Here is a 13,259-nt window from a genome sequence, read left to right as displayed (position 1 = left end):
GATCCCTGGCAGTGCCCAAGGCCAGGTTGGACAGGGCTTGGAGCAACCTGGGCTAGTGGAAGGTGTTCCTGCCATGGCAGGGGGCGGAATGAGTTTTAAGGTCTGTTCCAACCCAAACCACTCTGTGATTCTGTGATCCTACAACTTCAGCCAGTCAGGTGGTAGTCTAACCCTGCTTTCAGGGTTTGGAAGCATATGGCAATGAGCTCTGCAATTTCATTTTAGCTTTATCAAGGTAAAGAATCATCTCTTTCTTTGGTTTCTTGTGTTCCTTGACAATTCCTGGCCCTTAAGGATCCCATTTATAGCACGTGCTCCCACTATTTGAGGCAGCTTCTCTGATGCACCTTATGGGGTGAGTTAGAGGCTGAAGATCATGAGGTGAGACCAGATCTGTTCTACTCAACAGTGTCAGTGTAAGACTGACACTTACATAGCGTGTCCAGGGAAGGGAACAGAGCTGGGAAGGGGCTGGAGCCCCAGGAGTGGCTGAGGGAGCTGGGAAAGGGGCTCAGGCTGGAGCAAAGGAGGCTCAGGGGGGACCTTGTGGCTCTGCACAAGTCCCTGACAGGAGGGGGCAGCCGGGGGGGTCGGGCTCTGCTCGCAGGGAACAGGGACAGGAGGAGAGGGAACGGTCTCAGGCTGGGCTGGGGAGGTTCCGGTTGGATATTAGGGAATATTTCTTCATGGAAAGGTTTGTCCAGCTCTTACACAAGCTGCCCAGGGCAGTGGTGGAGTCCCTATCCCTGCAGGTGTTCAAGAAATGTGTAGATGTGGCACCTGGGGACATGGTTTAGTGGTGGCCCTAGCAGTGCTGAGTTAATGATTTTACCTGATGATCTTAGAGGGTTTTTCCCACCTTAATAATTCTGTGATTTTAAACTTGAAGTTCCTGAAGGATCATCCCCTTTTCCTGTCATTCACCTCCGGCTCAACCACCCCCTCACACATCATACCTCACTGCCCTCCCCAGCACTCCTGAGCCTGGATGGGGCTTGGGGAACTCACGGTGATGGGTAAATGCTCCATGAGCCTGGAGGCCTTGAAGAAGCATTTCAGATGAAAAGCACCATCCTCTCATGAGGCATCCCCATCTGTCAGGGGTCTTTGAGCCGTATTTGTGTCGATAGAGCCTGGCTGGGAGAGGGTGCAGTTGCTGCAAGTCACAGTGACAGGTATAACCTGCTGTCACCCCCTAAAGATGCTGCAGAGGGGAGATACTCTGTGACTTTTGACTTCCTTGCAATTCCTCCTTGTGATTCCTGCACAGGCTTCGTGTTCCAAGGTGGGAATTCTCCTTCCTCAGATCCCCTTTCCAGCTCAGCAACCCTGTCCCCAGGGAGCCAATGGCCGCGTGGCCCTGCGCATTAGCCTGGCCTGTCATCCCATAGATTCCCTTCTGGCTAATCCCAGCTAAGCTGGGCTGGGGCGAGCAGGGCTCGGCTGCCATCCATGGCTGTGCCCACCCCGCTGCCCCCCAGCCTGCGCCGGGGCCTGGTGGCCTTCAGTGGCTCCCTCTTCATCAACAACAAGACATGGGATAGCGGCACTGCCCACACCTATCAGCCAGGTATGGGCAGAGGGGCTCTGTGGAGGGGGCTTGGGGACAGGGGCTGTCCATCACTGTGACCCTGCTCAGCACATCACCAAAGCACCTGGGTGCCTCTGAGCCAGGAGCACCCAAAGGGTCCCTGAACCCACCCACCAAGGAGGGGAGCAAAAATAACATTTGCTGCAATCAGCTGTTTGTGGGACCCAGGGGCTGTTGCTCCCCTCCACAAGCTATGAGGGGGGGTCCCTCTGGGCAGGGGGACCCCGGAGCTGGTGAGCAGCCTGCCCATCCCTGCCCATCCTGCCTAGCTCATGAGGTGCTGTCCAGCCTGCCCCTCCAGGTGATGCTCTACTTCAACGTCTACTACTTCCCGGTCTGGTGCCTGGCTGAGGGGATTATGCTGCACCTGAAGGTACCATCCTATGGGGCACATGGCAGTGGGGGGAGCTGCTCCTGCCAAGTCTCCCTGGGCTTGGGTGGGGGACAAAGTAGGCAGGGGACAGAGGAGCCTCTTGAGAACTAATGGATCCCCAAAATGCCCTGACCCCCATGAGACAAGATTGCTCATCTCTGTCTGCCAGAGATGGAAATCATGAACTTTCCAGGCAGGAACAGTTAAACCAGGGGGGAAGAGTAGGCAGAGCTGGGCACCAGCATGCTGAGAGCTGGCAGAGCATGGGCAGCTGGGTATGGGGAGGAGGGCACAGGGAGCTGGGCATGGAGAGCAGGGAATGGTACACAGGGAGAGGGGAAACTGGACAGCTGGACTGGGACAAGGCTGTGCCCCCATTACAGTACCACCTGCTGCCTTGGCACTACCAGCTCCTGCTGGTCACAGCCTTCCTCATCCTCTCACTGGCTGAGGGCTCCCGCCTCTACCTGGGCTACCTGGGGAACCTCCATGAGAAGGTAAGCACTGCCTGCCCTGGCCATGAAGCCCCCTGTGCTCAGTGAGGATCAGCCCAGCTGGGAGAGCTGGATGTCCCCTCACTTGGGACCCAAGTGCCCATCACTGTCCTTCCTCTGGAGTTCTGCCTGGAGCTGTCCTAGAAGAGAATTGTGGGTGCAGGCAGGATCTGGAGAGAGGGAATGAAGGGGACCCACTTGCCCTCCTGTTGTATCCCTCCCATGTAACCCTTCAGCACTGGGGGGATTTGACAGCATCTGGCCACAGCTGTGTGTGGCAGGGACATCCCCAGTCTCCAGGTGCCAAGGCCAGCAGTGGCTGATGCAGGGAGCTCCAGGAGCACAGGAGGGTCCCCCCAGCCCACCCCTACCTCCTTGCCCTATCTCAGCAGGTTCTGCTCCTGCAGGTGCCCGAGCTGGCTGGGTTCCTGCTCCTCTCCTTCCTGATCCAGCTGCCCCGGAGACACAGGCGCGGCTCATCCACCTGCCGCTGGAGGTGCCCATGCACAGCTTGTTCCTAGCCTTCCTCCTCATCGAGATCGTGGCTGCCTTCCTGGCGCTGAGGACCATGACCAAGCAGCTGGCGGCACAGTTCTATCTGCGGCAGTTCCAGGAGGGTGGAAGGGGCCGGCTGGAGCTGGGGGACACAGGGGGACAGGCAGCTGAGATGGGGAGATGCTGCAGGACCCCTCCACTCCACACAGCTGGTCCTGGCTGGGAGCATTAAAGGGTGCTTGAACCCACAGACACTGTTTTTGAGCCTTGTGGAGCCTCCAGAGCAGCACGCAGGCACAGCTCAGCTGATCCCTGCCCTGCACCAGCCAACACACCCTGGGAAAAGTGGGAGTGACAGGTCAGTCCCACTGAAACGTTCCAGCTCACCCCAGGGCTGTGCCTGTCCTCACTGAGCATCAGCCCTGGCAAGAAGCAGGAACCAGGGTGCAGGAACCACTGCATACCCCTAGGAAGTACCAGCCCAGGGCTGGAACCTTAAGCTCAGCTCCTGAGCTTCCCAGGGAGGTTCTGAGAGTCCAGGTGGCCCACATGAAGCCATCCCAACTGGAAGCATGCAGGGTGCCACGAGGTGCAAGAGCAGCACTCCACAACCTTACAGTCCCTCCAGGACTAGAGACAGAGCAGAGCCTCCTGCTTCCAGAACAGCTTTATTCCATTGCATCCCTGTTTTTTAAGGAAAATCAAGGCCCATGGCCATTGGAACATGGAGAATTGCAAAATGCTTTAAGCCTCTTGTGCCAAGCAGGACCAGCTGCTCTGCAGCATGCTCTGGTTCTGGGGCACCTCTGTGGGCAGCTCTGCTCCAGCACCGGCTGTCAGTGCTGCGAGCTGCCCCTGGGTTGTCTTTGTGCCCTGGAGCTAAGAACTGCTGCTGCTGCCTGTGCTTCTCCAGCAAAGGCAGACCCTAACCGCAGCAGTGCCCACCTGGGCCAGGACTGGCCCACCTCCACCGGGGCTGCAGCCATGCCCCCATCACATCTACCTGGAGGTGGCTCTGGAGGGAAGGGTGTTTTCAGTGGAGCATTCCTGATGTCCCTAAGCTGCGGCCTCAGGCTTACCTTTAGGGGGTTTTGCCTGCAGAATGAACAGGGACATCAGTATACAACAGGCATGGAGACATGGAGACAGCCCAGGCAGCCCTGGGCTACTCTGCTTGGTCTCATGCAACCAGCTTCACTGTCCAGGACCCCCACTGTAGTCTGGATTTGAGATCAGGCATTAGGAATATTTCCCCCCCCCCCATAGGATGGTGCATCCTGGGGACAGTTCACCAGGAGATGGGGGATCTCAGTCCTCAGAGGCTCCAAAGACTTGGCCAGACAAAGCTGGAGATGACCTGAGGCAGGGCTGCCAGCTCTTCTGGTCTGTAGGGGCTTCCCTGTGACTCCCTGATTCACCAGGGCAGTGAATTCCCACAATAGAATCATGCTTGGCATATAAACCTGTCAATGAACCACAGAATGGGATGTGCTCTGAAGAGCTGGCCTCTCTGCACAGAGTCCCAACAGATTCCATTTGGAAGAGGGTGAATAAACATAGAGCTGGGTCAGTTTTCCATGTAAGGTCTCCATGGGGACCCATTGATGTCTTAACAGCAGCTGAGGTCATGGTGCAACATTCCCTGACTCCTGGCACCAGCTGGATCCCTCTCTCAGTTCAGACTGGCAACCAAGCCCAAAAGTTGGAGACTCAGAGCTGCTCCACCAGGTTTTTCCCTGATCTTGGGAAGTGAGTTTTAACCAAAGGGCAGAAAATAATTAAATCCAAAATGATTCACTTCAAAAACCTCTTCTCTCCCATGTGGCCCTATCCTTACCTCCTCAAACTTCTCCTTCCAATAAAGGTCAGCCTTTGCATCCAGGTAGAGCAGAACCAGGTCACAGACCATTGTAGCCTGGAGACAAACAAAAGTTGAAGACATGAAACTCCCCACAGGAATGCATGGCCTACCATCCTAGCTCCTACTGAGCCCTGCAGCCAGGTGTGGGCATTTGCTGGGGCAGTGAGCCAGCCCTGCCTCCAGCCAGCTCCACTGGCTCCTCTCTGACCCAGCCTGGTCCCAGGAGCTGCAGAGAAGGTCAGACAGGATCCCCAGGCTGCAATGGATGGACAGGGAGGGCTGTTCCAGCACACTCACAGTCACATATGGACTGGGACGAACATGTCAGGGAGGAAAGGGGGGCAGGTGGGGGACCTCCCTGTTCCTCTGCTAGAAAGGAAGAGCCACAGGAGGGCTCTATAAGGGGCTGCCCCACCATAGTGACAGAACACTGAGTCTCTTCAGAGGTGGAGGAGAAGCAGAGAGCAGCTGCTCTCTCCTGCCAGCAGCACCCCAGTGATGCTCTGTCCCAGGATCCACAAAAAAACCTGACCTCCATGAGATGTGACCCAGACAGCACTCAGGAGCCCGATCCAGTGGTGTCATTACTAATGGTCACAGGGAAACCTGAGCTGACACCCTGCCAGAGCATCTCCCCTCTGTGCTGGCTGGCACTAAGGAAGCCTTGTGCCCAGGCAAGCAGGGAAACAACTGAGAAGTGGCAAATCCCAAGCCACAGATCAAAGGAAAAGAGGGTATCTGAAGTACTCACAGCACCAAAGAAGGCGATGCTGGTGCCAAAGCTCACGGCAGTAGGAACAATGCTGAACTTCCCAGCCTGGTGAGAAACAGGGGAGGGGTAAGAGAGCAGGTCAGAGGGGTGAGAAGGGTATGGGCTGAGCCTTGCGGGGCAGCGTGCTCAAAGTCAGAAGGATCCAGGGATATTTCCCCATGCTCACTTGTAGGAACTACTGCTGTGCTGACTCCAACCTCCTTTGGCTGTCAAAGAAGGGACTGAGGTGCCTGATGACCTGGAGGCAGCAGAGGTTACTGTGACCCACCTGCTCCTGCAGGCACAGCAGGAACCTCCCTCTTGCTGCAGCTGCCACCCATGGAACCACATCCCAGCAAACACGATCCCGATGTCATGTGTTCCTCCCTGCACAAATGAGTCTGGTGGTTTCTCTTCCAGCTGTTCTCTCCTGCTCCACAGCTCCTGGACCAGCTCTCTCTGCCTAGAAGTGGTGCACCCTGTCCTGCACTCTGTGCTTCATCTTCTTTAGGTGCAAAGGGCACTACTGAGCACAAAAGACCAGCTGTAGACATCTCTCACTGTGGGAAGTGCTCTCAGCACAGGCTCCCTCTTTGGAAAGCTAAGCACGGAGTTTGTGAGTGATGCTGCACAGAGTAGCATCAACAATCATGGAAGCATGGAACGGTTTGGGTTAAAAGGGATTTTAAAGCTCATCCACTTCCCCCCCCCCTGCCATGGGCAGGGACCCTGTCCACTAGACCAGGTGCTTCAAGTCCCATCCATCCTGGCCTTGGACTGTGCCAGGGATCCAGGGGCAGCCACAGCTGCTCTGGGTACCCTGTGCCAGGGCCTCCCCACCCTCCCAGGGAACAATTCCTTCCCAATATCCCATCCAGCCCTGCCCTCTGGCACTGGGAAGCCATTCCCTGGGTCCTGTCCCTCCATGCCTTGTCCCAAGTCCCTCTCCAGCTCTTCTGGAGCCCCTTTAGGCCCTGGAAGGGGCTCTGAGCTCTCCCTGGAGCCTTCTCCTATCCAGGTGAGCACCCCCAGCTCTCCCAGCCTGGCTTCAGAGCAGAGGGGCTCCAGCCCTGGAGCATCTCCGTGGCCTCCTCTGGGCTCACTCTAGCAGCTCCAAATCCTTCTGGTGTTGGGGACACCAGAGCTGGAGGCAGCACTGCACCTGAGCAGAGCAGAGGGGCAGAATCCCCCCTTACCCCCTGCCCACACTGCTGGGAATGAGTCCAGGACACAGGGGGTTTCTGAGCTCTCAGTGCACATGGCTAGGGCATGTCCAGCCTTGATCACACCACACCTTTTCCCCCTGAGGTTACTTTTAATCAAGAAGGGATTAATTGTCCCAGTTCAGTAGAGTTCAGGTTGATCTTTGTCAGGGTGCTCCCACCATAAGACCCTCAGAGAGAGAGGCCCACAGGCCCAAACCATCTCACCTTGCCTACAGAACACTTCACAGCCCCCATGTCAGACCCTCAGTGAGGGAAATCTCTCTCCTTAGGGCGTTACCAAAAGGTTTTTCCTCAAATGAGAGAGACTGTTTTCTTCTGCTCTGCTTAGAAAACTCTGGACAGAGGTCAAGAGCTCACTCAGGTGGGGAGAAGTGGCAGTAGCAGAAAGCCACGGGGGTAGAGTGGTAGCAGTGGTGTGAGGAGTCAGCCCTGGGGCTGAGGCGCTCATGGTACCTGGCCGTGCACGGAGACGTCAAAGCGGATCCCATAAAGCTTCAGCAAGTTCCGGTAGAGCTGCTGCTGAGAGCCCCAGTAGTAGGAGGCAGTTCTGTGGGAAACATTGGGCATGGCTCAGAAAGGCAGCTCTGTGCAGGCAGGGAGGGAAGGGGGTGCCAGTGCCAAAAGACTGCTGGGCCTGTGGGTTCCTGGGTGTCCTCCAGGCTGGGAACTGGGCATACACGTGCTGCGATGACTCACTGGCACCAACAGCAGGGCATCAGCATCCCCTCAGCACCCAGTCTGGGTCACTGGGAGCACGCAGCTCCACTGGGAGTTCAGGTGGGGACAGTCACAGGTCCTTGCCCTCAGGCAGGTAATGCCCTGCTCAGCTCCAAACACAACAGAGCTACAAAGTGTGAGAACTGCCACACCATCCCCGTACTGACAGGCCCTGCCCTGAGTTACCATTCCCCATTGTCTTGGAATTACAGAATCATTGGAAAAGGCCTCTAAGATCATTAAGTCCAACCAATTAACCCAGCACTAAACCATGTCCCCAGGTGCCACATCTACACAGCTTTTAAATCCCTTCAGGGATAGGGACTCCACCATTACTCTGGGCAGCTGCACCAGGGTTGGACAAACCTTTCAGTGAAAAGATTTTCTCTAATATCCAATCTAAACACTCCCTTAGTGCAACTTGAGGCCGTTCCCTCTCCTCCTGTCCCTGTTCCCTGCGAGCAGAGCCCGACCCCCCCGGCTGCCCCCTCCTGTCAGGGACTTGTGCAGAGCCACAAGGTCCCCCCTGAGCCTCCTTTGCTCCAGCCTGAGCCCCTTTCCCAGCTCCCTCAGCCGCTCCTGGGGCTCCAGCCCCTTCCCAGCTCCGTTCCCTTCCCTGGACATGCTCCAGCCCCTCCAGGTCTCTCTTGTCAGGAGGGACCCAGATCTGCCCCAGCACTGGAGGTGTCTCAGCGGTGCCAGCACAGGAGACAGGCACTGCCCTGGCCCTGCTGCCACATCAGGGCTGGCACAAATCAGGTGGCCTTGGCCTCTTGCCCATCTGGGCACACCAGGGCTCATGTTCACCTTCTGGTTCTTTTCTGCTTGCAGCTTTCCAGCCACCCTGACCCAGCCTGGAGCATTCCACAGCGTTGTTCTGACCCCAAGACAGGACCTAGCACTTGACCTTGTTGAACCTCACACCACTGGCCTCGGCCCATGGATCCAGCCTGTCCAGATCGCTCTGCAGAGCTTCCTGCCCTCCAGCAGATCCACACTCCCACCCAGCTCAGTGTAATTTGTGAACTGACCGAGGCAAACTTCCTGTCCTCCCTGCTCCTTTCAGAGCATCCATCAGAGCTGAAATCTCAAACAACTGCCATGTGATCCCAACAGGCCTGTGTTGCTGCTGTCCCAGCATCCTCACCTGAAATTGTACCTTGTGTCCTGCAGGCTGAAGGAGTACTGTGGCTGGCACTGGGCAGCAGCACGGTCCAGGTCACAGTTCCACTCGATAAGAACTCTGATGCTTCCCCCCTGCAAAACATATTTTATTCCAGAAGCATGGGATCAGATTGGCTGAGTTATTAACTGTTCAGACATTCCCAGATCACATATTCCCTTAGCATTTCAGGTCAGTCCTCTGCCTCTTGCTCACATCCTTGGGGAATTTCGAGTCATCTTCCATACTCATATAAAAAAACAAGTACCAGTAGTGCAAGGTCTCCAAAGTTCTCTCCAGCTGCCTCCACCATGTCACGGACACGGAACACAGGGCAGGAGGGGTTGAAGATTGGATCATATGTGCAGGTCTTGAAATAGCTGGGGTCAGTAGTTTGTAAAGTGTTGCACCTGAGACAGGAGAGAGGGGGGGCAGGGGTGTAGGAGGTCATAGAGCCCAGCTGTAGGACTGAAAAGGGGACCCTCTCATCGGATTGGGCCCCCCAGTGCTCCTGCATTGATGGGAGGACAGTCAATGCCTCGCCTAAAGTCTCAGATGGAGAGAGGGTGGAGAAAAACCAGCCCAGAGGAATCACACATGGGGTTATCCTCTATAGCATGTGCCATGGCCTTCCCTTCTGCCTCTTTGTGCTCCTCTGTTTCTTCCCAGCACCCAGCTCTAGTCAGTGCTCCAGGGGTGACAGCAGGGACAGTTCATGCCACGTCTCCTGCCATGGTACAGAAGCACAGTCAGTGTGCCTGGGGCCATGGGGCCAGTGCAGCCCTTTACTTACCTTCTGTGAAACCACTTTGCAAACACTGAAAGACAAAAATATTAGTTTCACTCCCAGATGAGAGCTTGGGAATGGCTGGCCTTGTCCTGCTCCCCACAGTGCTCTACATGGGCAGATGGACATTAGTCCCTCTCTCTGAGGTGTCCCCATCCCACTGCTCTTAGAGTGGTACACTCAGCACAGCTGAAGTGACCTGTATTCACCTCAACACCTGCCCTGCCCTAACTGCCCCCTGCCCTAACTGCCCCAGCACCACCTGCCCTGGCTGCCACTGGCTCCACAAGCCTCAGCTCCTCAGCCCCATGACAGGCTCAATGCCAAGGCTGGACCAGGCTGCATGCTCAGCCCATCTGGGAAGTGCTGTACTTACTTGGAGAAGTTAAATTTGGTGAAGTGGACAGTATTTTTTATAAAAAGAGTGAAATTCTCCGTCTCGGCCAGAAGAAGTTTCCTAGAAAACAACAACCAATGAAGTCAAGTCTTGCACAGTGGCCAAGGCCCCATTTCCTGAGCTCTGCAGTCTCTCCTGCAAACCCAGGATTTTGGCTACAATGGACAGGTGCAAGAAATGCTCTTGGGTGAAGTCCTCTGAGTTTAACTGACCAGGAGGTCAATGTCAAAGGTCTCCCTGAGCCTGGCTGCCCCTTGGGCGAGTGTGGTCAGGCTCCTGGTTAGCACAGAGCGGAAGGAGCCAAAGCTCCCAACACCTGCTGTCTCCTCATGTGTGATTACCTGGGCAGGGTGCCATTCTCCACAGGGCACCAGCCATAGATCTCACAGGTGGAACAGGTGGCATTGAACATCAAACATTTCCCGGTTTTTATCCCTAGAAGCGAGACAATATAAGACAGGCTGAGAGAGCTGGGGCTGACCACCTGGAGAAGGCTCCAGGGAGACCTCAGAGCTCCTTCCAATGCCTAGAGGGGCTCCAGGAGAGCTGGAGAGAGACTGGGGACAAGGCATGGAGGGACAGGACCCAGGGAATGGCTTCCCAGTGCCAGAGGGCAGGGATGGATGGGATATTGGGAAGGAATTCCTCCCTGTGAGGGTGGGGAGGCGCGGCCCCCGGCAGGGGGCACCCAGAGCAGCGGGGGCTGCCCCTGGATCCCTGGCAGTGTCCAAGGCCAGGCTGGAGTGGGCTTGGAGCAGCCTGGGACAGTGGGAGGTGTCCCTGCCCATGGCAGGGGGTGGAACAGGATGAGCTTTAAGTTCCTTTTTAACCCAAACCATTCTAGGATTTTGTTTCTTTAGCAAAACACCCAGTACCATTGCCATGGACCACAGGGTTTCCCATGGGACAATCTGCGTCTTCTGTGCACATCCCGTCAAGGACAGAGGGGCTCTGGGAGGGACAGAGAGAAGCGCGGTCACTATGCTGTGCAGCTACCTGAGGCCATGCTGTCACTCCCCCCCGCATTGTTGCACTGCTGCTCCTGCTTCTCCAAGTGCTTCCCAAACAACTAGAGAAGAACAGTCACCAGCCTCTAGCCAGTCAGAAGAGAGGCATGTCCAAGGGCCAACCCTTCCTGCCTGTCTCCATGCTCTCCAGAGCATTTGCATCCTGTTTCTCGGAGGCAGAGGAAGCCTCAGGAGCTACCTCAGACCTTTCAGATGGAACTGGGAATCAGCACAGAGGGGTTCACAAGGGCCTTAATGACTGAGCCCATTAAACACCTTGTAAAGTACCGTAATGAACTCCCTGGTGGAGAGCTTAGTAGACCCTAAATCCAGCATAACACAAGTTTTACAAGAGACAGGGAAAGCTTCACCCTTACTCTGGACCTACCTGATTGTCAGGAGCAGTAAAAACCTCTTATTCAAACACAGAGAGATTATGTAGTTGGGGAAACACCACTAACACCTCCCCCAGGCCATGACAGGAGTCAGCAGCTCATCAGAAACCCACCTCCCCAAGCCCTGGGGGACACAGAGGCCCAAAGGCAGGTGGGGAATCCCCAGTTATGGAGTCAGAAGTCGGGGTCTGTCCAGGCCTTCCCCAGGCTGACCCAGGACAGCCCCAGCCCCTCATTCAGGTGTAAACCCCACCAACGTGATCTGAGGAGTAGCATCTTTGGGCTGGGTGGGCTCTACCTAGGGGTCTGGAGTCATTATGGGATGCAGGAGAACATCTCAGGATTGCACAGGGTGTTTACAGGGAATGGGTTATTTAGGGGAGGAAGAGAAGGCATGGGAAGAAGGGAACTAGGTAGTCTGAAAAGGAACACAAACACTGGAACATAAGGGGATAAAAGGATGCAAAGTTTTAAGTGCATGTACAGCTGCTGAAACAGCTCGGCTCATGTTTGGTACTGCCTCTGGCCACAGACACACTTGTCCGCCAGCACCAAATACTCTGGCCATCGAGAATATTAAGACAGCTCCAACTCCCTGCAGAGCCAGTAGCTGCCACTGCTAAATATTCAAAGTTTTCCAAATATGAATGTCATCTACAGCCCCAGTGCCAGGAAATGAGGAACTCCTAGAGATCAGCATGGGGTGTAGGCTGTGACAGGCACCCACATACATCCCAGCTCTGGAACAGAATGAAATCCTCAGCTCTGTGTGTCCTTGGCTTGCACACTGCAAACCCAGCATCTAGAGGTGCCCACGGCTGCCTGTGAGAAACCCGAAATGCCCTACAGCACTTGTCTTCCCCACTGTTAGGACTTTAGGAGTTCTCAACATTTTAAAGATGGATCATTTGTGCCATTTTCCCCAACCCAGACCCGGTGTTTCTCCTCCTCTGCAGCATTTGGCCACAGCAGGAGCTGAAGGGACCATTAGGACAATTGGTGCTTGGCTTGGGTACAATGTGCCAGCAGTGGCTCAGCTTAAAGGACATTTGCTCCCATCTGCTGAGCTGGGTCCAGCCTGGGAGAGCTCAGCAGAGGAGCTGGCCTGACTCCAGCCTTAAAGGGAAGATTTCTCCCAGAGAACATATACCATTTAGTGTTGGCTGGCTGGAAAACCATCTAGACCTTGTGCTCCATTCCTCCTAAAAACAGGACACTAAGATGGACATTAGTCCTGCAGCATGGAGTTATCAAGGAAACATGACACAGGTATCCATGGAGTGTGTGTCAAAGCATCCCCTTGTTCAAGGGCAGCAGAAAGCCTGGAATGGTCATAAAAATGTCACCACACAAGGAATCCAGACCTGGTGAGGCCCCATGTCCCCTGTCCTGACCACCACAAACAGTTCTGGTAGCATGTGGATACACACCTTGGCTCATGCGGGTGTCACAGAGTAAAGTGCAGATGAGCTGGGGAGAGCTATGAAGCAGTGAGAACGAGGGGAATCGGGTTTCGTGGTAATATAAATCCATTTTTTCCTGTTATCTGGTTTTCCACTGGGTTCCCCTGAGCAGCAGGACCACTAGCTCCATCCACCACCCCTGTGAGGCCGGGCTGGGACAGCTCCATTCACTCACCTCGGGGCAGGTGCCTTGGGCTTGCTGGATTGTGGCAATGAAATTGGTCACCAGGAAGAGCACATTTTCTCCCTGGCAAGCAAGAAGAAGCCATCAACGGGGCGCTTGACACCAGGGTGGGCCCAAGGGGACGCCCTGTGACACCATGGGTGGAACAGGCAATAATGCCCTTGCCAGGGCTTTAGGAGACCAGTGGTACCCGCAGCATCCCCTTGCCAAGGTGACTGACCGCATGTGTGACCTCCCTGCCCCCGCCCGGAGCCCGGCCGTACCTGCGGGGGCCAGGTGAGATCCGCAGCGTCCCAGAGCCGCCGGCCCGCGGCCTCGGCGGGCGCCCGCCCCCCCCCCCTTGGTGGCACGTGGGT

General features: G+C 55.7%; 2 protein-coding genes across 2 annotated transcripts; one reads left to right on the top strand and one right to left on the bottom strand.

Annotated features, from left to right (window-relative positions):
• Positions 1–1,314: 1,314 nt before the first annotated feature.
• LOC103623826 (transmembrane protein 17B) lies at positions 1,315–3,500 on the top strand. Its single transcript, XM_008642994.2, is given in 5 exon segments — positions 1,315–1,570; positions 1,861–1,964; positions 2,348–2,461; positions 2,866–2,917; positions 2,920–3,500. Coding segments are annotated over 5 exon segments (654 nt in total). The 5' UTR covers positions 1,315–1,452; the 3' UTR covers positions 3,186–3,500.
• Positions 3,501–3,602: 102 nt separating this feature from the next.
• LOC103623825 (P2X purinoceptor 6) lies at positions 3,603–13,256 on the bottom strand (the record flags this gene model as incomplete). Its single annotated transcript, XM_017746489.1, has 11 exons — positions 3,603–4,048; positions 4,791–4,868; positions 5,566–5,631; positions 7,245–7,338; positions 8,656–8,765; positions 8,939–9,080; positions 9,834–9,914; positions 10,196–10,289; positions 10,730–10,805; positions 12,895–12,966; positions 13,167–13,256. Coding segments are annotated over 11 exons (942 nt in total), but the record flags the coding sequence as incomplete, so codon positions are not given.
• Between the last annotated feature and the right edge of the window lie 3 nt (positions 13,257–13,259).

Source organism: Corvus brachyrhynchos, unplaced genomic scaffold (genome assembly GCF_000691975.1).
Source record: "Corvus brachyrhynchos isolate BGI_N302 unplaced genomic scaffold, ASM69197v1 scaffold19, whole genome shotgun sequence".
Classification (NCBI taxonomy): domain Eukaryota; kingdom Metazoa; phylum Chordata; class Aves; order Passeriformes; family Corvidae; genus Corvus; species Corvus brachyrhynchos.
The sequence above is the reverse complement of the archived record's forward strand: the minus strand, read 5'-3'. Positions and strand labels throughout refer to the sequence as shown.